We start from the raw sequence: 26,900 nt of genomic DNA, 5'->3' as shown, positions 1-26,900 counted from the left end.
CCCCTCTGGGTTCTGTGATGGTGTGGGGAGGCATTAGTGTTGACAGCCGTGAAGATCTTGGCGTTATTCATGGTCGCCTTTCCGTCACGTTGCACACCGAACAGATCCACTTGGGACCATTTGGTGGCTACTGCATACTGCGGTGGCGTTGAATTCCTTCTAATTCCAGGGCACATGAGGCGGATATCAGCAGGGATGTATTGCGAAGCCTGGACAGTGAAGTAATGGAATGGCCGGCGGTGAGTCCCGATGTAAATCCCATGGGAGTCTCACACAAAGATGGGAGTGGCTACTAAAGTGGAAACCCTTAGCCTTTTACGGAGCATGTCGCGTAGATATCAGGAGTGATAAACAAGTCACTGAAGCAGGTTTACACTACCGAGCATTCAAAAACTGAATGCACCTCTTACCTAAAAAGTGAATGTCGAAAAAACCAATCCACTTTGGACAAACCTGTGCAAACGAGAGTGCGCAATCAATCCTTAATTCCTGGGCTAACCTCGTATTTCCATTGCCGTGGAAGAACATGTACACTTATCCAATAAGATGATTGTAAATTTGACTGGGACGCAGATTTTTTGCGAATCGAATGAAACTTTGTTTGGTAACTACTAAGAGATACACATCCGTGAATGCTATTAGTCTTCTCTCAAAATATCAAATGTAACAGTCATTTGTCTTCATACGGTGTAGCATACGCCCCCGCATCGGCGACTACTAGTTTAGTTTATGACTAATGATACTAGTACCTTCTAGGCAGGCTTCAAACCGTGTCGCGGCGTTACACGCAGGAAGCGCTTCCTGCCACACCAGTAATTTCCGCCAAACGTGACTCTCATTTCAATGAGCGACAGCTGGAAGTCTTTGGGCAGCATCTTGCTTCGGTGTGCCTCACTGTTGTACGGGTAAAAGCAAGAGTTAAGATATAGATACGGTAATTTCATTTTGGCGTGGTGATTCAAGAAACGCACAGAATACAGTAGAGTAAGTATTGCGTCTCACGTTGCCAGAATTATATTGAAGGTATTGAATTGTACATTGCTACGCACAGTGGAAAAGAACGTAGGGAAAAGGACGTTAGGTTTCAGGAACGGTAAAGGTATAACAGGTGCTACTGGGATTTTTTAGAGTGATTGGTGAAAGGTGGTAGAAAGAGGAAAGGAAATGAGTTTTTGGCTCAAATGGCTCTGAGCACAATGGGACTTAACATCGGAGGTCATCAGTCCCCTAGAACTTAGAAATACTTAAACTTAACTAACCTAAGGACATCACACACACCCATGCCCGAGGCAGGATTCGAACCTGTGAACGTAGCAGCAGCGCGTTTTCAGACTGAAGCGCCTAGGACCGCTCGGCCACACCGGTCGGCGGAATGAGTTTATGTTCAATACGTTTACAAAAGGCCTTTGACCCAATGAAACGAACAAGATAACAGAAATTATGAGATTGAAGAAGGTGGTCTGGGAGGATAGGGCACTGATTAAGGAGTTAAACGCGAAGCAGAAAACAAAAATGAAGCTATGAAATTGTATGACAGACTGAAATCGAAAGAAGGATGACGCATGGTTATTGTCTTTCACCAACTCTGTTTACCACATATTTAGAGAACATGGTAATGAAGACGATAGAAGTAGAGACGTAAGGAGTCAGCACAGAAGGACTGAAGATCTGCTGCATCGGATTGCTGATGATTTGGTACTGCTTGGAGATGAAACAATATCTGACCAAAAAACACCATACAGACTTCAGAGACTGAAGAAAGATTTTAGGATGAAAATCTATACAAAGAAAATTAGGTGGTGAGAGTAAATAACCGAGAAGACATGAAAGTGAAGCTGCGCAGAACACATATTTGGGGAGCATGCAGACAACTGTACGAGTACTAAAGAAATAAGACCAACGGGAAAGCAAGCTTTAAAGAAAAAGAAACGGTTATTATGCAGTAAACTGCAGTTGAAGGCTTCGTGTGGAGTGGTTTCCTGTACAGCTGTGAAGTTGGTCAGTGAAGAAGAGAGAAAGAAAACTGAAGAATTTGGGGCTTGTAGGAGAATGGAGAAAATACACCCAAAGACAAAAAGGCTGGTATGTTATCGCTGTCTGTGGCGACTCCAGACACGTCTTCGGCCTACAGTCTCATTGATTGGAGTAGAATAGCCTTCAGTGATGAGTCTCTCTTCGAATTGAGCCCCGATGAGCAGCGAAGACGTGTTTGACGGCGCCCAGGGCAGCGGCTTGATACCGACCTGACTGTCGCCCTCATACGGCCACGGCCCGAAAACCAGCAGTGGTTGCCTGTGGTGCCATCCGACATCATAGCAAGAGCCCTTTGGTTGTCATCCGCGGCACCATTACACCACAGCGGTACATCGACGGTATCATAAGCCCCTTTTTGCTGTCCTTCATGGCGAGCCATTCTGGGCTTACAGTTCAGCAAGATGCCATTCCGCACACGGTGACAGTCTCTACCGCTTGTCGTCGTGCTTCCCAGACCCTATGTTGGCCAGCGAGATCGCTGGATTCCTCCCTTATTAAGAACGTTTAGAGCGCTATGAGCAGGGCCCTCCTACCTGTTCGGGATGTTGATGATCTCAGGCGCCAGTTGGACAGAATTTGGCACGATATCCCTAGGTAGCGATCCAGCAACTCTATTAATCAATGCCAAGCAGTATAAATGCTTGCGTAAGGACCAGAGGTGGACCAACGCATTAATGACTTGCTCAGTTTGTGAAGTTCTTCTCTTGAATAAGCATCTGTTTCTTCTGAAATTGTAATCATCTGTTTGTCTGTACATCTACATCATATCTACTGATTTCCATTCCATTCGGATAATTCCTTCGTGGCGCGTCTTTTGCCCAGAGTGTAAAACAGGTGGATCACGTGTAGAACATTGCACTGATGGGAAGGGTACAGGAACAAATAACTCTCCTAAACCTGGTTAATAAAAGGAAAGCAACCTCGAGAGGACATACACTGTGAGGAAAATGAATACTAACAACAGCTATCAAAGCTACAGTGGGAAGACAGCAGAAATAGGAAGACCATAAATATTAGATGAAATGAAATGAGGAAGATATCTGATTCTGATTACGAAGCAGTTGGCTCGGAATAGATCACACGGGCACACTAATGGTCTCAGGAGCCCGCCAATGGCCGGAAAACTTGTGGCGGTGGTGGTGATGTTTTAGTTTGTGGGGCGCTCAACTCCGCGGTCATCGCGCCCGTATAAAGTCCCAATTTTTAAACAGTCCACTCTAGCCACTGTCAAGAATGATGATGATGATGATGATGAAATGATGCGGACAACATAAACACCCAGTCCCTTGGCTGAGAAAATCCCCAACCCGGCCGCCGGGAATCGAAACCGTGACCCTGTGATCCAGTGGCAGCAACGCTAGCCACTTAGACCACGAGCTGCGACGATGACGACGACGATAACGATTTACGGACGTAAGTCCTGCTCGTCTACCTTAACGCGGAGCGCTCTAGCTTGTGAGGCGGAGGTGAGCGAGCCAGGACCGGATTAGATCCGCGCAGCGGTTTAACAACGTTGGTCTGGTATACTAAACATCCTGAGCGTAGTTTTAGGCTGTTTTCCACACTCTGACCCCATATCTCCCCCTCATAAAATAATATACATACATTGTTAAATTATGATCACACACAAAACAAGTGTTACACGATTCAGATACAAAGTTTACAGATTCATAGACAGATGGCGCAAACGACTTTCCTCCGTTACGTTGCCCGACGAGTGTGGTTGCAGGAGGAGCATCCAGCCACAAACATCAATAAAATATATTTGGCAAGCCATGGAATGAGTGAAACCCGTACGACGAGATGAGAAAAGAGCGATTCATTAAATGAGTCCTAAAGCAGATTAATTGCTTTGTTCCTATGTCACATTTTTATTTGCATACTAGAAAAAAACACATTTCGTGTAATTGTCCTAGCCACTATCGGTGACATTTCGTTCTTTCACCTGAAGCATTATGTGCGTTCATGCGGCACTACAGCCACCCACGCCGCTGTTTGCATTTCACGTAAGTGTATGCTTCAATTCACAACGTTCATATTAGCATCTTTAATAGTGCCCGATTAAGTTAATGCACCCCAGACCCAATCGTGGAATTGCAGGTGCTACTGATTTTCACGTACAATACTCTCTCTCTTTATAAGCTATTCGCTTTCATAACGATCAGGAACTTATGGCCAATGTCAGAGTTGCAAGGAGGTTTTTATGATCAGGTGCACTGAAGTTCAATTACCGAATTTCAAATACGATCTGCGACGGGTCACCGTCGCGACTAACTACAATGAAATCTCGGTAAGTTTCCGGGGATTTGTCCAACTCAAAATCTGCAAAGAAGTCACTGTTGTGTAGTACTGTGTAAGCTTGATCTGCATCAGAGATGGAACTGCTCACATTAGATCGCTTTCTACCAGGTAGATTTTGCTCCCGTGTTGTTGGTATTCGTAATGATTTGGCATGTGACAGATTCGTCTCCGCATCGTAACACTGAATCTGCGATTCATCACCAACTGTGATTTGGAAACGAGGCGGGAGGCGAGTCATTATGTACCATACAGTCTGATCATCACCAGATTAAATACTGAGTTGTGCTCAAATTAATTGTATCTCGACGACAATACTTTTCTCCAGCTGCGCAATTCTAATTTACTTCCATTTACATTTCTAAAGTATTTTCTGTTCCTAATAATCAGTGAAACTAATTGAAATTGCCACACGAACAGAGGCTGAGGTTCGTAAATCATTTTGAATGAGTTCCAACTTCATTGTAGCTAATTTTAATGTTGCAGCAAATTAATGTGCAGAAAAGGTTCATCACATCACTACTATTGACAAAATTAATACATACAATACACACAAAGCTTGCACCGTCACTAACAGAACATGTGCTTACTGTTTCTGTTTATTATTATTTCTTTCCTTTCGCAGACGTTATGTCTGGTTAAAAATGGAAAGTGACGCGGACCTTGATCAAGCGTGACTTCCTTTTAACTGTACGGTATATGTTACATTGCATTTAGGAACTTTCGGGTAATAGAGCATGTATCAATAATTACAGGTTTCTGTAGTTGTATATATACGTTTGGATGTAGCTGTATTGCGTTGATGTACTGGTGGATATTGTGTGGTATGACTGCTGTGGTTGATAGTATAATTGGTATAATGTCAACTTTATCCTGATGCCACATGTCCTTGACTTCTTCAGCCAGTTGCATGTATTTTTCAATTTTTTCTCCCGTTTTCTTCTGTATATTTGTTGTATTGGGTATGGTGAGCATGATGTCGGGTTTGTTATGTGGTGTTGTTTTGTATGTTATAATGGTTCTGTTCCAGTATAATTTGTATTCATCATTCTCCAGTACATTTTGTGGTGCACACTTGTATGTGGGAACGTGTTGTTTTATTAGTTTATGTTGTATGGCAAGTTGTTGATGTATTATTTTTGCTACATTGTCATGTCTTCTGATGTAATCTGTATTTGCTAGTATTGTACATCCGCTTGTGATGTGATCTACTGTTTCTATTTGTTGTCTGCAAAGTCTGCATTTATCTGTTGTGGTATTGGGATCTTTAATAATATGTTTGCTGTAATATCTGGTGTTTATGGTTTGATCCTGTATTGCAATCATGAATCCTTCCGTCTCACTGTACATATTGCCTTTTCTTAGCAATGTATTGGATGCGTCTTGATCGATGTGTGGCTGTGTTAGATGATACGGGTGCTTGCCATGTAGTGTTTTCTTTTTCTAATTTACTTTCTTCGTATCTGTTGATGTTATGTGATCTAAAGGGTTGTAGAAGTGGTTATGAAATTGCAATGATGTAGCCGATTTATTTATATGTTATGTGATCTAAAGGGTTGTAGAAGTGGTTATGAAATTGCGATGATGTAGCCGATGTATTTATGTGAGTGATTGCTTTGTGGATTTTGCTTGTTTCTGCTCGTTCTATACAGAATTTTCTTAAATTGTCTATCTGTCCATAATGTAGGTTTTTTATGTCGATAAATCTCCTTCCTTTCTGCTTAATGTGAATCTTTCTGTTGCTGAATGTATGTGATGTATTCTATATTTGTGGCATTGTGATCCTGTAAATGTATTGAGTGCTTCTAGGTCTGTGTTACTCCATTTCACTACTCCAAATGAATAGGTCAATATTGGTATAGCATAAGTATTTATAGCTTTTGTCTTGTTTCTTGCTGTCAATTATGTTTTCAGTATCTTTGTTAGTCTTTGTCTATATTTTTCTTTTAGTTCTTCTTTAATATTTGTATTATCTATTCCTATTTTTTGTCTGTATCCTAAATATTTATAAGCATCTGTTTTTTCCATCGCTTCTATGGTCGCTGTGGTTATCCAATATGTAATCTTCTTGTTTAGTGTGTTTTCCCTTGACTATGCTATTTTTCTTACATTTGTCTTATTATTATTATTATTATTTTTATTATTATCATCTTCTTTCCTTTCTCAGACCTTAGGTCTGGTTAAAAATGGAAAGTGACGTGGACCTTGATCAAGAGTGACTTCATTTTAACTGTACGGTATATGTTACATTGCATTTAGGAACTTTCGGGTTATTGAACATGTATCAATAATAATGGATTTCTGTAGTTGTATATATACGTTTGGATGTAGCTGTATTGTGTTGATGTACTGGTGGATATTTTAAGGTATTATTATTATTATTATTATTTATTGTTGGTTATGACTAACGAGACAATAATAGGATGCTTTATTACTAATATCTTTATGCCTGTGTGATTTGGTACAAAACTAAGTCTCAAAAGCTAATTGTAATAGTTGAATCTGTCCCTAAATCACACTTAACACACAAGGGCCGATTATGTCTGTGTCCAAGGTTTGAAATGTCAGTTTATGTTAAATGAACAGAATTTGTGGGATGCTTATTTGCTAATGGTTCCCAGTCCACGTCCATGGGAAATCCCGAATGTACCGTTAACATACGCGTGTATTTGCGACGAGTTCCGACGTGCTATCGTTCCTCCGTTGCAGTTCCGTTTTGCAAATACAAATACTTGCCTTTACTTGCTATTAACGGTTTTTCCATTACACAGTTGAAATGATGCTTCTGTAGACCAACACTAAACATTCGGGCGCACAGCAACGATCACGTAAAAGATCAGTTTTCCTTGTTAAGGTGAGCTGCCAACACTGAAGCCCAGAAATGTATCTATGTTAGGTAATGACTCCTTATCTGTAAGCTTACAGATTAGCAATTTACTGAAAAGCGCAGCTAAGTATTCTTTGCGGTCTCAGTGGTTTCATGTCCAGGATGCAAAGCTGCGGTGTCCCTCGCCAATTCTGTGTGACGCACGAGTCGTGGCCTTCCCCATGTTCTAAGCGCGGGGAAGTACTAGGCTCACACAGTGACTTAAAAATAGAGAGGAAGGGACATACCTTACCACTGTTACCTTGTACTGCAAAACTATTTTACGAGAAAACGTAAGCAGCAGTCTTACTAGCACTTTTACACACTGGCAAGTAAAAATTCAAAGGGGTGATGATTTTGGTAGATCACATCAAAGTGTGTGTGGTTGCATTGTAATGGAATCACTATTATCGACGAAACTTTTTCATCGCGTGAGAACTATATGTTGATTATGAGGATCAAGTTACAGAATATACGGAAAAATCTGCTAACAGCCACTTACGTTATTTATTAACAGTGGATGTCTGAAATTTTTCAGCAGGAAACTTTGGAAGTAGATTAACGCTTTCATAGCCGGCCTCACCGATCCTTGGCCTACTACCAACAACTATTCTGCAAACTTTTCACAGTGGTTAACAAACCGTGCCAGTAAACCCAGTGACACCTAACAGCAGAAGAAATTAACTATTCTTGAATAAAAATAACTGCCCACTCCGTGCTGCCAGTAACGAAATGATCGTTAACTCGTCCACCGAAAGATCTATCCGAAGTACTGTACAAAGAAACGCAAGCATGGATGGTGTTTGGGAAGAATCGTTTAGGGTACCATCCACGCAAACGTTATTTAAGCACATGAGTATTTCCACTATTCTGTCACAGACTAAGCCGGCACTCTATCTCTGTCAATTGGACTTGAAGCCAATTTCATCACCTCAGACCACTGCGAGACACGTACCTGATCCCTTTATTGAGGAAAAGAAAGAGCCAAGGTCCTTGTATCCTGGTTAACATCTAATGACCTGAAACTTCTGAAGAGATTAGAAATGTGATCTCCAATACGGACCTTGCCTTTTCCGTGAACTGCTGTTGCCGACTGAGATCCACGCCCTCCTACCTTCAAGTCTGTCAGAACCCCCATTAACCGGAATGGTGTTCGTATTTTGCTGTCAATGGCGGTTTTGTGTGTGTGCTAACAAGTAAAAGACGAAAACATAAAACGCAGTCTATAGCTTGATAGCAGATAAGAAAGCCTGGTGGCTGTGTGTCGAATAGAGCCACGTGTTTGTATCTAGAACGGGAAATATGGCGACATTTATTCCCAGGGACTCAGCGCTCAGTGTCCATGGGGGCCAATAGAAAGATTCACGCTATCCAATTCCGCGCAATTTATGAGCGGTGCCGCGGTGGGCGCGCGGGAGACACGGTACTCTGGCGAGAGGTCCGCTGTAGAGAAAACATCAGAGGTGAAGTCACTAAATAATGGATGAGGTCTTACAAAAGAATCAGCAGACGGGGCTGATGTTGCACCTACAGAAATGTCATCTCGACTCTAATAAATGAAAGAAGAATAAATACACACCAAAATCCCCGCGATGTAAAACTCCCTATTGCAGTTAATCCTAGATATCAATGGGCTTTGGAGGTTAAATACAAATGTTATTTCTAAAAATTCCTAAAATCGCTGGTAGCTGAATTGCTGCTTCCAGGCGTTAGGTCTCATTTTTAAAACGCTGCCAACATCCCTACGACGACTGCAAAGAAAAAGAAGTGGCGATGTATTAATAAAAAATGACAATCGATCTATATACAAATGGGAACTGACTTAACGCGCGCGAGCGAGTGTATTTATGTGTTTCCTGTTACTTCATTCAATCGTCGCTCTTAACGGGCAGATTTCTTTACAAACGTAATACTGCTAACAATTGCATCTATTTTTCGCCTCCCATCTGTGTATTCAGCTATTTCTTTATGAGAACACCACTAAATAAATTTCCTATTCGCCGGAGAAAAACTCACATCTATTTACCCCGATTAAAGCTACAGATGAGCAAGAGAGAAAATCTAACGGTGCATACAAACATTAGACCAACGAACGACAAACACTGGATTCGGCCAAAGGTTGGTCGCCAATTCACTGACGTTCGGCTTCTAATCTTTACCAAACAAAGAGCTGGGGCAAAGTATTGTGCGATGTGGAATCGCAGTTGGCTCTGATAACTTCCCGACGTTGCCCCTAATTTGTTACGTTATAAAGTAGCGTTTTAATTACAATTTCACCGGCCGATGTTATGAGGGGAGCAGAGTATTTAGCAGCCGTCGCTTGTGCATCTTTTTTTTTTTTTTTTTTTTGAGCAAGAAGCTTAGCATCAGAATAAGAAAAAGAAGGAACGACGTTGTTGGAGACCTTTCTTTAAAAAAAGTAGGGAGCAGTTTGGTGGCAAGAAATTGTCTACCTTAAAGCTGAGTCGCAGTATGGGCAACTTCATAATTGTTTTCCAAATGAAAGTTACAGATTTGGAATTGCTATTGAGATTAGGCCATAAAATTTCCGAAAAAACACCTCTTTTAGTAGAGCTGTATCTGCAGCAGAAAGATTAATGATCACTGCCAGTTTGTTACTTTGTCGTTCACGGTAAAAGAGGTCAATAAAGACTGCACTTTCTTTCTCACATCGTGCACAATTTTTTCTAATGGCTCACTTGTTTCCCTCCAAGCGTTTATTTTTATAATCGAAGTTCTTAGAGGTCGATAAACATTCCTGTTCACGACGAAATTCTTTAATGCTCTCTCCACATTCCACTCTATACTCCAACATTAAAAAAAAATAATAAATACACACCTTTAGCGAAAGAAGACATTGCCTGCGGAGGAAACAGCGATTGTTTAAGTTAAGGCTTGCACGTCAGCCGCAAGTGGCAATCAGTAAGTTTCACTGTCCGGCTTCGCTCTTTAATTTAACAGGCGAATTCCAGAGTTTCTCATGATGCTCTTGTTAAATTAAAGGGCGAAATCAGTCAACAAAACATACTAAGTGCGACTTGTAGCTGTCCTGAAAAATGAAATATAAAACCGTTCTAGAGACACTGCAGATCGCTACTGAACCAACGAACATTCGTCCCGGCGTCCACACTAGGAGAGGAGTCACAAGGCCAACCAACTGCCAACGCTTTGGCGTTAACGCTAGAAGGCCGAACCGCAACTAATGCCAACCGCTTGGTTGGCTCCGATTTGCCATCCGTACACACTAGCACATATTAGCCAACGAAGCAGTTTGCTGTCGTTCGTTAGCGTAGTGTGTACACGCCTTACCTAACATCGGGCCTCGGAGGTGCATGCGTGATGTTTTTATCTTCTCTACTGGCAACTATACATTTTATTTTAATGCAATTTTACGACTTTTCCTAATTTAAGTTAGTCATAATTTTGGAAAAAATTGCAAAGATTTACCGATGTCTTTGTGGTAAAATGTTGAAGGTTTCCTCCTTACAGGCCTCGCAGGCTCTTGTGGTTAGAAGTAATTTTTCAACAACCCGGTGTCTGCGCAGCGTCTGTTGTGTCATTTTCCGTTGTTGACTCGCGCTGTTATTTTTTCAGTTTTCGACAGTCCTCCTTGTGACAAGCATATGTTTATTTTGGTGCTTTATTTCATAAAAGGGAAGAGGCCTATCAGATGAGGAGATAATTGTTGGAGTCGTGTTCTGATTCTGAAATTCCACCAAGTGAATATGAATCTTCCAGCGATAATGATAATGAGTTGGATGTCGCCGAAACCTCAGAACTATACGGAGATGATGATCATGAAGAATCTCTGTACGAAGACGGAGAACAACAATTTAGTGCAAATTCTTTCTAGTGTGACATCATTTTCACGTAATGGAATTTCTGGTAGGCGGAGCAAAAAGGGTATACTGAAAGAAGACCAGGGACCCAAAGTTATTCGATTGGGAACTGTGATAATGCAGAATCTTGTTTTATGTTTTCTTTCGTGTACCTCTCATTGACAAAGTGTGTTTATGTGGAGCAACAAGGAAGGTCGAATCGTATACGAGGCTGGGTGGGTATAGATATGCATAAAATGAAAAAAGTTTCTTGATGTTCTGATGTCGACTGGAGTTTACAAGTGAAGAACTCAGAATATCAGTCAGCTTTGGAGTGTTAGCCGGCCACTGTTCAATGAAATTATGTCTCGCAACCGCTTCCATGCTATTCTGAGGGTATTGCGTTTTCCTAGTGCAGCAGACCGACGTGAACATGGGTAAAGTGACAAATTCGAACAAATCAAAGAAGTTTGTGAGCTGTAGGAAAATGCCCTTAGGGATGCCTACATTCCAGGATGGTGCATGACCGTGAGTGAACAATTGGTCAAATTTCGAGATCGCTGTCCATTTCGACAATACATCCTATGAAAACCTGGTAGACAGGGAATAAAGGCCTAGGCAATTTGTGACAGTGCAATAAGCTATTGTTGGAAGATGAAAGTGTGTTTAGGAAAGGAGGAAGACATAAGAGCCGTGCGACTTACAGAGAATGTTGTGGAAACCTTGGCGATTGAACATGAGAAGTCTGGACGTAATATCACCTGTGATAATTTTCTTTACATCTCTCGAGTTGCTCATTTGTTGTCAAAAGATTCGGCACTAGTCAGTAGTATTGGCAAAAACGAAGGTTAACTGCCTGCCAATTGTATTACACTTAAAGGACGTGAAGTTTACTATAGATTGTTTGGTTTTCAACCAGATGTGATGATAGTTCCTAAGAACAACACAGTTATTACCGCCCTTAGCTCTCTTCATGACGAACTAACAGCGTCATCAGCACACGAAAAGAAGTCTGAAGTTATAATGGTATGCAATGCCACAAAGGGCGGCGTTGACATTATGGACCAGAAGATGCGATTCTAGGGTGTGGAGAAAACAAGGCGCTGGCCATTTGTGGTTTTCTTCAGCATGATCGACGTAAGTGTTATGAATGCATATAAAGTTGGTTGGTTTAAAAAAGGAGAGGGGGGGGGGGGATGCTAAAGTCATCGGCCCCTCGTTCCGATTAAAATGATTCCACAAGGGTGGGAGTCAAATAATCGAGACATACGAAACACAGCTGGAAGAAAGGAGAAAACCACAAGAATGACAGAAGGGTAACAAACAGTAAAATGGAAAAAAATCGGACGAGAAAACGAGAGAGACGCAAAAAACATGTAGAAGAGATCAGAACGAGAGAGCAGAATACCATGGCTGGCTGACCATGAGAATAAAAAGGAGAAGCCAGCCACTCTGCAACACACTAAAACCTACAGCCTAGAAGCACTAGGGTGGAGGACACACAGGCACAAAGGGCATGCGCTAAAACTTAGATCAAATGATAAAACCCACCCTCATGAATAAAACGTAAAACTCAAGCTGCTTTTGAGGCATTGTCGCCCAACACCGAAGGGAGGATGCTGGGAAAGTTGTAGGATGCCGGGATAGTTAAAAGTCCGAATGCATATATAATTTGGGTGCTGGTGCACCAATAAAAACATGAGGCGTCGGACTTTCATCATCGATTTTGAAAAGCAACTAGCACGGGTAAAGAAGTCAATGAATTCACCGCTCCAGGAAGGGCAGTGAAACCAAAAACGATAATATGTGCGTATTGTGTACAGACGAAAGATAAAAGAAGCTAATAACATGTTATCAATGCACCAAACCAGTACGCTCGGAACATTCTGCTATTGTCTGTAGCCCCTGCGCAATTTTGCAATAAGAATAAAAGCCACAAACAAAAGTATAAAAAACTCTTGTTTTTTAAATGTAAACTTCAAATAAATAAAATTATTTTAAATATACTTATACATCAAAAATCGTTCACATCGTAGGTACTCAAAATAAAACTGATGTACACAACACGGGACTGAGACGCCCGATTGGTAGGCTACGCTATACAGTTGTTCTGGTAAGCAGACCGTTAAAAATATGGAAACGACACACGTAATGAATAACACTGAAGAGCACACACAGAGAAAACACTCAAGGACAATAATTCGTTCTGCAGCAGATCGTACGCTGCACTGAAACTTCATCACAGATATTTCAGTGAAGAGAGAAGGAATGAAGGACAAATGATTAAGCTTTAACATTCCGACAATGATGTCATTACAGATGGAGCGCGTGTTCGGATGGAAATCAGCCATCTCGTTTTCGAAGGAACTATCCCTGCATTTGACTTAAGAGATTTCGGGAAAACCTAAATATAAAAGATGTTTCCTAAGAGCGTGCAAAAATTTAACAGGACACAGTGAATCAAAATTTCACTGTGCAGTGGAGTATGAGCTGTTATGAAACTTCCTGGCAGATAAAAACGAGACTCGAACAAGGTAGCTGTGAGGACGGTTCGTGAGTCGTTGGTAGAGCACTTGCCGACGAAAGGCAAAAGTCCCGAGTTCGAGTCTCAGTCCGGGACACAGTTTTAATGTCAGGTAGAGAATGCTTCACTGAACAATTTGACGCTGGGAATCTGGGGTCGGAGAAGCTAGCTCAAGGAGATACGGAAGTAAACTTTTTCACCGCTTTGTCTAGTTAATGTTTTCCAGCTCATTTACAACTAACATTCGAAGAAGTTTACACGCACTGTGCTGTTTATCTACATGTACATTCTTTATTTTCCGCGAGGAAAGGAGGAGGACGAGCCTGATTAACAAGAAGTCATGATGCAGGTTTTGTTTGCTAGTACATAAGGTGGCTCTTTTCTATCGTACTTACATTGTCCCATGATAGAACGTAGTATGAATCAACGACAAACTCATCCATTACTCAGTGCTGTTCAAAGACGTACAGTACAATACGATGAAGAAGTACCGGTACAGTTGCACTGAACTCACTGACATGGACCATTGTGTATGAGTATGTTGCAATGCTCTCGCTCCTGAAAGGCTGCATAAAGAATGATTTCCTAACAGGTATAATTCGTCACGAGTATTTTATTTCTCTCGATCGATGAATGCGGGGTACGAGTTCTTTGTAAGGGAGAAACGAGGGACTTGGCAACATTAGGACCACCCGCACACCCAATTTTGGAGATCAAGTCCTGGAACGAGACCGCCCTACAAGTACTGGTCGTATTGCACGTGAAATGGGCTTGTATATAATAGCGTGTGGTGAGTACTCCACAAACAGCCATTACACCATTGTCACCCACAACGGGTCCACGCACTGCTTGCACCAATGGTCGAATTTTGTAAGTGATTTCTCCATCAATGGATTGATCAACCAGGTTTCCTCCAAATCGTGCTGTTTACTGACGAAGCCTCATTTGATCGTGATGGCATTTCTAACAGCAGGAACAGCCATGTGTGGGATCAGGACAACCTCACACTGTAGTGGTGTCACACCATCAAGTAAGTTTTGCTGTGAATATCTGGGCCGGCATTGCAGGCGACTATCTCATTGGGCTGTATCTTCTACGCGGTCACCTGTACTTGAGATTCATGCAAACAGTTCTACCTAAAGTTGTTGGAGACCGTACCCTTGGCTGTTCGTGAGAGGATGAGGATACAACTTGACGGTGCACCGCCTCACTTCAGTGCGGATATCCGCAACCACCTCAATGTTGTATTTCCTGGTAGCTGGATTCGAAGGGGAAATCCTATTAGATGGCCTCCGATGTCACCTGACCTGAATCCCCTTGATTATTTCATATGCGGATATGTGAAGTCGCTTGTGTATGAGACCCCAGTGGATAAGAAGATGGAATTAGTTGGCAGAATTGTAACTGCCTCTGATGTGATTGGAAACACACCAGGGATATTTGTCAGCGTGCATCAAAATCTCGTTCGCCGATGTCATGCTTGCATTGAGGTTAATGGCCGTCAGCTTCAGCACATTTAGTAAGATAAAGTACATTGTGTCAATGATGATTTGACTGTAACTAATGGAAATAAGAAAGCACACAGTAAACTGATTTTATTCCTATTATCTCCGACCCCAGTTCTCTACCTCAAACTGTTCAGTGGAGCATCCTCGATGTCCTGATAAACTTTTTGCACTCTCTTACACCCTGTAACTGTCCAGGCAACAGAGTGAACCCAGGATCTCCCGAATTCGAGTCCAGTGTCTCATATCCCTCTCAGTAAACAACGCCCAGAAACTAAGTGTAACATGTGTACACGTTAGACAAGAAAAAAATTAGTTTCTGTAGTTAACAACTTAGCTCAAGTTATCAACAGACACAACAGCATACCTATCCTGAAGAAAACCTACAATTTCAGATCATGTCGTCTTGGAAACGTAGTCCGCAGAATGCAAGTGTACTGAAACATCCTGGGAAATTTGAGCCAGGTGCCCGAAAATCTCCCTTCAGCAACCAAAGCTTTTCCGATCTGACGCATCTGAGATTGAAAAATTTATGTCAAGCGCACAGCATTAACATCAGGAAGTTGTAATTAATAGTCTGCATTCCCTTCAGTCACTTCACTGAATGTTATACATGTGCTACCACGGCAGTGCAGAAATGAGACAGATTGATCGACAGCTGTCTTGCTCGAGATGAAGAAAAAAGCGTAGACAAGCTCCGTTTTATCGTACCGTCTCTCAATAAAAAGGGGCCATCAAGGAAACCTAAGTGAAAACTGAACTTAATCAGACGGAAAAACAAACAAAGCCTCGACAGATGAGGGGTAACAATGTCAATAAGCAGAACTTTTTTAAAGTTCAATTATACGAGCAGTAAGTGCTAAAACAACATAGAGAACACAGGACCACCACCACCACTTCCTCCCCCTCCCCCCTTCCAAACATACACAAATAAAGACGCAAAGTTTTAAAACGCCGTTGTCGAAGTATTACTTATTAACCTGCACTATCAGAAATCTACTGCAGAACCGAATGATATGTATGAAATTCTGCTGCCACGGAATAGAGGTGGAAGGAAAATGGCCTGTCTCAAGGAATTATGTTTGTCATCTTTAGTTAACATGCATAAAAATTATCAACTTCTTCCTGAAAGAATTGTAAGTTTCATTTACGCTGGCGACCGTGTAATCACTGCGCAAACAAGAAACTTAAAGAAAAAGTTGTCTGACGGCCGTACACACCCATTGCAGCCTACGAAAGGAAGCAACTCAAACCGAACTCGCTGAAAACACGAACATGTGTTTTTCATCTGAGAAATAAGACACACAAAACGGGCTTTTAACTCTTACTGGGAAGAAAAACAACACTGCAGGACTTAACAACTCCACAACCTAGAGGTTACGCTGACACACACTTATCTTTTACGTGGCACTGACTGAAAACCATGCTGAAGTTGGATGTGCGAAGAAATTCTGTGCACAATTTGAGAGGAACAGCATGAAGAGCACAACCAGAAACTTTGAGGACGTCAGCACTTGATTTGTGCTACTATGAAGTTGGCTACAAATGCCCTGTATGCGACGGCTTCCACCATACCAATGAGGTGAGTGTAGCTGTAAAAGATATATGCCACATTACGTGCTGTACACGGCTCGCCTTTTCTTCTTCTTCTTCTTCCTGGCCTTATACGGTGTCTCTACAGGGTCTGCATGATACTTCGGATTTGGCAGCGTTAGTGAGAGTAGGTGGCCGGATGGCCTTCCTGACGCCACCACTTCCCTCCGGTATGGAGTTTCCCACATGTCGGAGGCTGTGCAAGTGTGAGAACATTTTTTCCAAATGTTTGCGGATTGTCTAACTGAAGCGGGACGCAGGTACCAGAACAGTATTGTGGGAAAATATACGGTTCACCCGTCTGAAGAAGATATATTGTCTCGCTGCATGTTCAAAACGACTGTACAAGCGTGGCGTACTAGAACCTAGCATTTGGAAAGACGGATGATACTTTAAGGAGGAGACCCTCGTGCACACACAGAAGAACCCACTGCTTGAAAGTCACTAAATTGAAACCTATTGTGACGGCATACGGACCAAAACTAATATTCAGTGTGGAGCCGCAATGCAGTCTGAAGAATGTGGGACTGAGCAACCCATTTCTTGCACCGTCGCTTCCATTCTAGTGCATCACGGAGGACTTTAGCGAAAACTACGATCAGTACATCTGAGACTGCAAAGTTCTAATCTGCGACTGTTTTAAAATTTGCAGTGTTTACACTGTCATTAATCACGATGTATTGTATAGTGTTTGCGTCTGACCTCTTGAATATCCTGGCCGTTGTCACAGGCAGGTCCAAGTTATCCATATAGGACTATTTTTGCGCTCGCACTAGACAAGTTCCCATGTAACGGCACCCTACATGTTACGGGTGACACGTAATGATTGGCACGTACGGAGAGCCTGTTAAGACAACACAGCTGGAACAGTTGCAAAACCGCCTTGTTAGTACGTGCGCAACCGCACTCACCCGCCAACAGCATTCAAGGATGGCGACGGCAGGGACGGTGAACGGCCACAAGTTCGGCTGCTTGCATTCCACCGGAACTACTTACTGCCTGCCTTGACACAAGGTCATCTGAAACGGAACGCTAACAACTATATCGTGTAAAGTAAACAACATGTGCTACGGCTTTTAACAAATCTATTAATTCCAACTCGGGGTGAAACTTCTAGCTTTTTGCAAAAGTGTATACTTACAGCTTTACATTACTTGTTGAACCTATCAGAAAAAGATTTTGATTTTAATGGGTTGTAGACGCCTGCTTCATAACAATCCTTCTGAAGAAAAGTAATCCTCTCGTATTGGGCATTATGAAAGATACAAAGGAAAACGAATATATCGGGAAGAAGATAACATTTATAAGGAACCATAAATGAAACGGTCGTTGATTTAGCGTAAACCATCATTCAAAACGGCACATTCAGAAAAAGCTCATCACCACCAACAGACCTGAAGATTACATTACACAGAGGAACAGGGCGCCAGTGGCAGATATCAATAATCGATACGCAGTAAAGAGAAAGGTTATGGACAAATACAGCCAAATATTTCTTCAATCCCGTTTACACGCAATTACGGCAAATAAAAAGTTTATAAATTTCAATACAGTGCATTATCTGCCCTGCAAAGTTCTTGACGAAGGAATGCTTAACATTGATACAGCAAACTGATGCTTTACGTGCTCACTGACATGGAAGCTCTGAAAGACACACTGTTATTTCGGTCCTCAACCATACGTTTGGCTGGTGCAGTTCTTCTTTCCTCTCGTTTGCCAGTTACAGTCTTCGTTAAATGCTGCATCCTCCACTACAACGAACTGCCATGTATGTCTACAGTGCGTTTGGCCAGTGAAGGCTTTCCGCGGCTGTTTCACGCGTCTAGCATGACCAATCAAGGTAATGCACTTTTTTTTCATTTCTATGGCAACGCCACACTGTTTCTGTAGATTGCTGGAGACAACCATTTGCACTTCGTGGTGGTGAGGCGTCACGGACCTTCTCTTGCTGTACTGGGTATAAATCTGCCCCTCTCGTAATATATATTCAGCCGGTCTCTCTTCGTGCCATTACGGTCTTTATTAACATTTTTTTCCGTTGACTTTGCGGGTTCTCTTCATTCCTTTCTCGAAAATGCATATGATCAATTTGACAACAGAAATATAAGCATAACCGGTATTCTTTTAATTACTTTGACAGAGGCGTACACTGAAGAAGATTAGTGTCGGATAACGTTAGAAATCTGTAGCCGGGCGACTTTGTGATATACAATGGGCTAACGAGAAACAGTAATCAACAACCCAAAAACGATATGAAATATCCTCAGTTGAATACCTACCCTTTTCAGCTGAAGCGAGCGGAGAACAAGATGGACCGAGATCGTTTCCTGCTACAACACAGGAGACTCGAAACCGGATTTCATGATTAAACCCTCTGAAGCTTGTCGTCCCAAGTCCATAATTATACATCAAGTCCATTTGAAACGTTAAAACTCATCGTAAAGTGAAAAATCTCATTCTGGAAACATCCCCCAGGCTGTTGTGGCTAAGCCATGTCTCCACAGTATCCTTTCTTTCAGGAGTGCTAGTTCTGCATGTTTCGCAGAAGAGCTTCTGTAAAGTTTGGAAGGTAGGAGACGGATACTGGCAGAAGTAAAGCTGTGAGTACCGGGCGTGAGTCGTGCTTCGGTAGCTCAGTTGGTAGAGCACTTGCCCGCGAAAGGCAAAGGTCCCGAGTTCGAGTCTCGGTCGGGCACACAGTTTTAATCTGCCAGGAAGTTTCATATCAGCGCACACTCCGCTGCAGAGTGAAAATCTCATTCTGGAAACATCCCCCAGGCTGTGGCTAAGCCATGTCTCCACAGTATCCTTTCTTTCAGGAGTGCTAGTTCTGCATGTTTCGCAGAAGAGCTTCTGTAAAGTTTGGAAGGTAGGAGACGGATACTGGCAGAAGTAAAGCTGTGAGTACCGGGCGTGAGTCGTGTTTCGGTAGCTCAGTTGGTAGAGCACTTGCCCGCGAAAGGCAAAGGTCCCGAGTTCGAGTCTCGGTCGGGAACACAGTTTTAATCTGCCAGGAAGTTTCGTACTGATAATGGTTTCAATGTCGTCCGTCTAACAGAAATACATCAAAACTATAAGACATTGTCAGGCCCAGAAAGTGTAGGGCCGCCGATAAATATACAAAAAAAGTTTTAAACTAGAACATATTATGGAGTATTATCTTGAACTAAGCTATCTCAGCAAAGGCTTTTAAACTCCAAAAACGTTACAGCAAAGGCGATTTTAGCTGAAAGGAAAAATAACATAGAAACTAAATATGCTGGAATAGCTTGGAATGTGGTCTGGAAAAACATCAGTGGTGATGTTCTTTCGTCTGACGTGAGAACAGCGTGGTACAAGGTAGTCAATAACATCATCAGCACTAATGAGCGTCTCTTTGCCATAGGTTTAAGTGACACTAACCTCTGCTGCAAATTCCACCTCGCTGATAGTGTGCCTCATCGTTACACATGTGGAGATCGGATTATCAACTAGAGGTGGACCAGGGTGAAAATTGCTTCATCAAACACCCTACCGACTAACATTTCTTCAGACCAGAAGAAAGTTACTACAAAAAAAACACACCGCAGTGTTTTGGTTAATGGGCACTTATACCAGTTACATTTTTAACAAAATTGGAAGCTATGAACATATTGAATACAAGATGTATATGGAAAATGAATTCGGGAAAACACTTAAGTATCAGAATCACAATAAGAAAAATGGTAACATGCTCCGAATTGTCTTCAACGGAATGGGTATAGGTTAGGAACTGGATTCTTCGTGGAGAGGGGATGGGTTGGGTCACGTTGCCGATCCTAACCTCACCTGCAAGTCACACATGAAAAATAAATCAGTAGTACAGCAGATACAAGAATATGGCTGCAAACATCTGGTGTCTGTTACAAAGGAAGAACTTGAACTCCCTAAGGATGCGTTTAGAAAGCTGGAACTGACAAAAATAACAAAGCAGTGAGGGATTTTACGATGACGCTGTTCGGGACTTTTCTTCTGTCCACGTAATTTACCCTCGAAGAAACACACATCAAGGATTTACTGAATGATTAATTTGGGTCTGGGAAATGATGATGAGGAACCTCAGGCTGCAGAAGAAGAAAAAGTGCATGCTGAACTGCCACCAGTTGAAGGTGACAGTGCTTAAATAGGAAATGCTCACAGCCCATAAGGCTCAGTATGGTGCAAACGAGCGAAGCAAGCATGGAACCATGCCACGGAGACGCACTCTTGTTTCCTAAAGCCAAATGAGAGTGTTTGAAAGCGGTCAAATTATGGCCTTCCGAGTTATTGCAGTGGGACTCCGAGCACGCACACGTCTACCCCGTCTTCCATTCATGCCACAGCATGGAAGTGCACGGATCGTGTGGTGCCGTTAGATCACTTGGAAAATGGAACGGCTCGCCATGGTCTTCAGCGACGAAAGCAGATTCTTCCTGAACTCAAGACACGATGTAGACCCGATGAGCGCTGTCTCATAGGAGTGCATTCGTCCAAGACACACTGCCCCATAGGCCTTATGATTTGGGGTGCGATAAATTTCACCTTTGGTGCTTCGAGGGGGGGGACGGGGGGGGGGGGGGGACGAACGCTAACCAGCGCGCGGTAGATGCAGTGTGTTGCTTAGCGCGTTCTTACGCCGTTATTGCAACAGGAACGTGGTGTGTTGTTCCAACAGGATAATGGTTCAAATGGCTCTGAGCACTATGGGACTTAACTGCTGTGGTCATCAGTCCCCTAGAACTTAGAACTACTTAAACCTAACTAACCTAAGGGCTTCACACACATCCATGCTCGAGGCAGGATTCGAACCTGCGGTCGCGCGGTTCCAGGCTGTAGCGCCTACAACCGCTCGGCCACTCCGGCCGGCAACAGGATAATGCTCGCCCGCGCACTGCTTGTGACATTCAACGTGCTCTGCAAGAAGTGCAACAACTTCGGCGGTCAGCATGATCTGCTGACTTGTCTCCAGTTGAGCATGTGTAGCATATGATGAGACGAGAAGAGACTAGTGCGATTCTGCAACCAACAAATCTTCCAGAACTACGCTAACAGGTCAAGCAGGCGTAGCATAACTTAACCCAGGACAGTATTCGCCCTTTGTACGATCGAATGGATGCCAAAGTCAGCACATGCATTGCTTCGCTACGTGCTAATATATGTATTTCAGCATTGGTCGATACCTCACACCACAGAACCGCTTGCGCTACTGATCTGCGATTTTAATCATTTCATGTACTTCATACGCACTGTTGCAATAATAAATCTTGAGTGAACTGCAAACCTCTAAAAGTGTGTACTAATTTCTTTCCGGCTGTGTATTTTCTGCAACAGGTGCTAACTCTGAGAGTTAGCGGGCGAGCATAAATTGGTGTTTGTGTGTGTGTGTGTGTGTGAGAGAGAGAGAGAGAGAGAGAGAGAGAGAGAGAGAGAGAGAGAGAGAGAGAGAGAGAGAGAGAGGGGGGGGGGGGGCAGGAGGATGGAGGGAGGGGGGGCTTTGAGCTGGAGAGTGAACCATCTAGTTTTTCAGTGACGCTCGTTTGGATATTCCATTGTAGATAACAGACCTACAAAGTCAGAGATCCTGGGTAGGGCGTCGTCCTGTCGAAGGTACCAGAAAAAATTTAGTCTCAATCGGGTCTATCAGAACCAATAAATCCACAGGGAAAAATGGGTCATCTTAACTATGGGGAGTTCACATGTAATTTACCCTATAACGTCATTCTATACATTCTCCCAAATCATTCCATAATCTGTGTGACACGTCGACGTCATTACCTGGTTATGTGGGAAGCTCTAGGAACTGCAATGAAGATCAATCCTTTATATTACTTACGTCATCTTCGGTTTCATCCCAATCAACATGTGCAGCGCACTGAAACAGCAGTCTGGAAGAGCTAAGGATTTCCGAGTTACAGCTGATTCAACAGTATTGGTCTTATACATGTTTACGCTCACACAAAATCGAAAGAAAAAGTGAAAGTTTAATCTTTTGGCGACACAGGGGTTATTAGGTTAGGGTAGGGTCGGGTCGGGTCGGAACTAACTGGTCCGAACACTGCCGAAGAAACGATCTCAATATTCGCATTGACCAAGTTGAAGAAACCTCGGAAAACATAAATCAGAGCGGGAATTAAAAGTGCGCTCCTTCCGAGTAGGGGATTGATGTTCATAAACAGCGTATCGTCTCGTTCGGTTCGGAGATCGAATTCCACTCCTGCAGAGTAGCAGCCCAATGCCATTACGACGCTGGGTTATCTCGGTCACAGATTTTAAAGGCACTCAACACTGACATCAAACTTAAGCATGTGTTAACTATCCAAACCAGAGCTGACAGAACCTCTAAAATCCAGTGAAAGAACTCCATAAATTTCCGACAAAATGTTGACGTGAGAACAGCGTGTTTTGTAAACGTTATTCATCAATCCTCATTACACGAAGTTTCGCCTGATTATTACAAACGGGAATCTATGTATTGTTTCCGAACCACGCTAAGATTCCTTCAGTATCGTACCTATTAGATTACACTAGATTTCAAGCTACTGTCTGGTGCATCCTCTCTTTTCTTTGACTGAAAGACACCAGTTTGAAGCTACTGAGGAACAAGATGTGGCCACAGCTAAATGCGAGAAATGAAAATACAAGCTAAAACTGAACTGATAAATATTACCTATCTTGCAGCATAAACTATAAAGCAAGAATAAAATACATAAAACACATATAATTAAAAACCCTTCCTTACTTTTCGAAATCTCTACGTTTAATGTTGACTGGAATACTCTCTTTCAAATTCTAAAGGTGGCAGGGGTAAAATACAGGGAGCGTAAGGCTATTTACAATTTGTACAGGAACCAGATGGCAATTATAAGAGTCGAGGGGCATGAAAGGGAAGCAGTGGTTGGGAAGGGAGTGAGACAGGGTTGTAGCCTCTCCTCGATGTTATTCAATCGGTATATTGAGCAGGCAGTAAAGGAAACAAAAGAAAAATTTGGAGTAGGTATTAAAATTCATGGAGAAGAAATAAAAACTTTGAGGTTCGCCGATGACATTGTAATTCTGTCAGAGACAGCAAAGGACTTGAAGAGCAGTTGAACGGAATGGACAGTGTCTTGAAAGGAGGATATAAGATGAACATCAACAAAAGCAAATCGAGGATAATGGAATGTAGTCAAATTAAATCGGGTGATGCTGAGGGAATTAGATTAGGAAACGAGACACTTAAAGTAGTAAAGGAGTTTTGCTATTTGGGGAGCAAAATAACTGATGATGGTCGAAGTAGAAAGGATATAAAATGTAGACTGGCAATGGCAAGGAAAGCGTTTCTGAAGAAGAGAAATTTGTTAACATCAAGTATAGATTTAAATGTCAGGAAGTCGTTTCTGAAAGTATTTGTATGGAGTGTAGCCATGTATGGAAGTGAAACATGGACGATAACTAGTTTGGACAAGAAGAGAATAGAAGCTTTCGAAATGTGGTGCTACAGAAGAATGCTGAAGATCAAGATGGGTAGATCACATAACTAATGAGGAGGTTTTGAATAGAATTGGGGAGAAGAGGAGTTTGTGGCACAACTTGACAAAAAGAATAGGATTGGGGAGGAGTTTGTGGCACAACGTGACTAAAGGAGGGACCGGTCGGTAGGACATGTTTTGAGGCATCAAGGGATCACAAATTTACCATTGGAGGGCAGCGTGGAGGGTAAAAATCGTAGAGGGAGACCAAGAGATGAATACACTAATCAGATTCAGAAGGATGTAGGTTGCAGTAAGTACTGGGAGATGAAGAAGCTTGCACACGATAGAGTAGCATGGAGAGCTGCATCAAACCAGTCTCAGGACTGAAGACCACAACAAGAACAACAAGAACAACAACACGTTTAATTTTTCAGATCCGCAATCTGCTCTCCACTTAGTTCTCTGTTTTCCGCTTGCAGTTACTCCGCGTGAACATATAATAGCATTAACTTTTAAGTGCTCTTGAAATAATGCAGGCAGGAGCTTTTTTTTGTCAACTCATTACAATTTTGGGAAAAATCTTATACAAAATGACAGCTAACTAACGTTTTTTTTTGTTTTGTTTTCACCGTCGGTGGCAAATGAAAATGAGTCGCCAGCATGGCTATATTCGATCAAGTAAAAGCCTAATATGTACGAACACACACACACACACACACACACACACACACCAGTTTCAAATTTAGTTTGATGCAAGACTAACGGGTTTCCTCCTACTACAACAGTGTTCTCTATAGCCATACATATTCTGGTAGCTAAGACACAATGTTTCAAATAAGTGTTACTTTCGTCTATGTCCGACATTAGTCTAGTTGAACAAGACTACGAAATCGTCCAATAGTCACGCTAGAGATAGGTCATTTTGCCTATAATCTTGGATAAAATCGCCTTGAGCTTCCTCGAGTCCAAAAACTGTATCTGTTCCTATAACACCGAAAGCAGCGAGCGCATTTAGAACCTGATGCGACGTTCAGCTCCGTTCGTTTTTCTCTCAACGTCTTCAAGCTACTCCGCTTCACCACTATGGACGAGCATCTCCAGGAGTCGAGAGCGCAGACGATGCAGCTTCTGCTCGCCGGCGTATGTGGTAATTCGCTTTCACTCGACGGCGGACGTTGGCTTCCGAAGTTGTCTTCGTTACAGCAACGTCGATGTTATAACATTTGGTACATGCACTTCTATATAAATAAAAGATATTTCCCAACCACGTTATATTGGCAACCATAGATGGCTACGTTGATAAATAAAATAGCAGTAAGGTAGAACACTGAAGGACAGAAAAGGTAAACAGTCCAAGACTCCACAATAAATCAAACAGTAGAGACTGTTTCAACCTGAGAGCATGAGTGTTTCGAGACTTAACAGTCTCAACTAAAGCGTAGCTAGATGAGGTGAATCGCGTTACCTGTTCATACCGACAACCTCTGCACATATTGGGTGAGATGACTGGAGTACAACCAGTTGACTGGACCGACTCGCCAAGACTGGCGACGGCCACGACTGGCAGAAGTAAGGGCAGCGGTGGAATGACTGTCGGCACGTACGCCAGCCGGGGCGTGAGAGCGCTCGTCCGTAACGGGGACACCCTCCCACCCGTCACCTGCGCCTGAGTAGCTGCTTTGTGTTTACACTTTCCACTGGCGACACCGGGTGCCGGCCACTAAGCGAGCACGCCGCCATTTTTTTTTTTTTTACGACGTAAGGACCTCTGCGTAGCTTTCTTTTGTGCGTGTGTGTGTGTGCCCACGCGCTTGTACGTTAGGGTATCCCTTAAAAATACAGTATTTCTGCTAGAAAGTTAACTGCTTCCAATGCTTGCGGAGCTTTAATATACAGAGTATATGAAACGAAACCAACTTCGAAGCGTTGTAGAGGGTGCCTTGAGGAACAGACTGAGAAGAGGTATGCAGGCCCAGAAACGTCATCCAACGAAGCTGTGTAGTGTCGAAATTATAGGATCAACACTTCCAGCTCATATGTCACTCATGTGACAGCAAAAGTAGCATTGTGTTAACGGTATTACTGTGGCAGGTCTGGATGCGTAAGAAGCTATCTAACGTACTGTATGTTGACAAGCCCCTTCCGAGAAGTTCAACTTGGCCGTTTGCGTGCAGAGTCGGTTTTTTTGTCGCTGGGTGGTGGCCTAAAACAGGCGCTGGCCACTACACATCCCGTTTTCCTGTTCAAAATCGACTACTTCAAGTGCTTGCAACGTTCGTGCCTGCTTATAAATTCGCAGCCAACCATGACGCGAGTGTGTATATGACCACAATGATTTGCAGATTGTGCCCAATGTGAAGTTCTAAATTTCCGGGTATGCGCATTTCGAAAAACGAGGTAATGTGGCTGCTTCTGCTAATATCGGAAGTATCCCTATTCTGACCGAGTTCACTCCTATTTCAGAAACGGATTTTTTCTTTCTCTCTTCTTAAAACTTCATTCTGAAGCTCTACTGTAACAGTTCTTTTCTCTCTCCCTTCTGAAGAACCTTAACGTAGTATTATCTGCAACTATGTGCTACATACAACAGGTAAAACATTTAGATTACGTTCATATAGGCAAGATCATCTCCAACATATTCAGTTGGTTAACTATAACACACATCTTGGATAAGTGTAAAATCTTGAATTTCAACGATCTACTAGACCTCAGGCGAGAGGGGTCACCTTAGTCGCGAACGACTGTTGACTTGATAAGCGGCGAATAAAAAAAAATTGCTGTTAAAAATACAACAAACACTATGAGCGACAGTGT

The 26,900-nt window shown here is 42.6% G+C and overlaps 1 protein-coding gene and 1 non-coding gene across 5 annotated transcripts in view; one reads left to right on the top strand and one right to left on the bottom strand.

The window, feature by feature from the left end:
• Positions 1-26,900, bottom strand: part of LOC126355773 (trafficking kinesin-binding protein milt) — a 374,105-nt gene that overhangs the window by 240,963 nt on the left and 106,242 nt on the right. Inside the window, exon 1 of one of the 4 annotated variants that reach the window (XM_050006189.1) lies at positions 25,552-25,668. The exons of the other annotated variants lie outside the window; for them this stretch is intronic. Coding sequence (XP_049862146.1) covers positions 25,552-25,578 — 27 coding nt within the window. The 5' untranslated portion in view covers positions 25,579-25,668. Of the gene's footprint in view, positions 1-25,551; positions 25,669-26,900 lie in introns of those variants that run through there. 4 annotated transcript variants of the gene reach the window in all.
• Positions 19,561-19,635, top strand: Trnas-cga (transfer RNA serine (anticodon CGA)). The gene has a single exon. It is a non-coding gene; the product is annotated as a tRNA-Ser (tRNA).

Source organism: Schistocerca gregaria, chromosome 1 (genome assembly GCF_023897955.1).
Source record: "Schistocerca gregaria isolate iqSchGreg1 chromosome 1, iqSchGreg1.2, whole genome shotgun sequence".
In the NCBI taxonomy this organism is placed as follows: domain Eukaryota; kingdom Metazoa; phylum Arthropoda; class Insecta; order Orthoptera; family Acrididae; genus Schistocerca; species Schistocerca gregaria.
The sequence above is the reverse complement of the archived record's forward strand: the minus strand, read 5'-3'. Positions and strand labels throughout refer to the sequence as shown.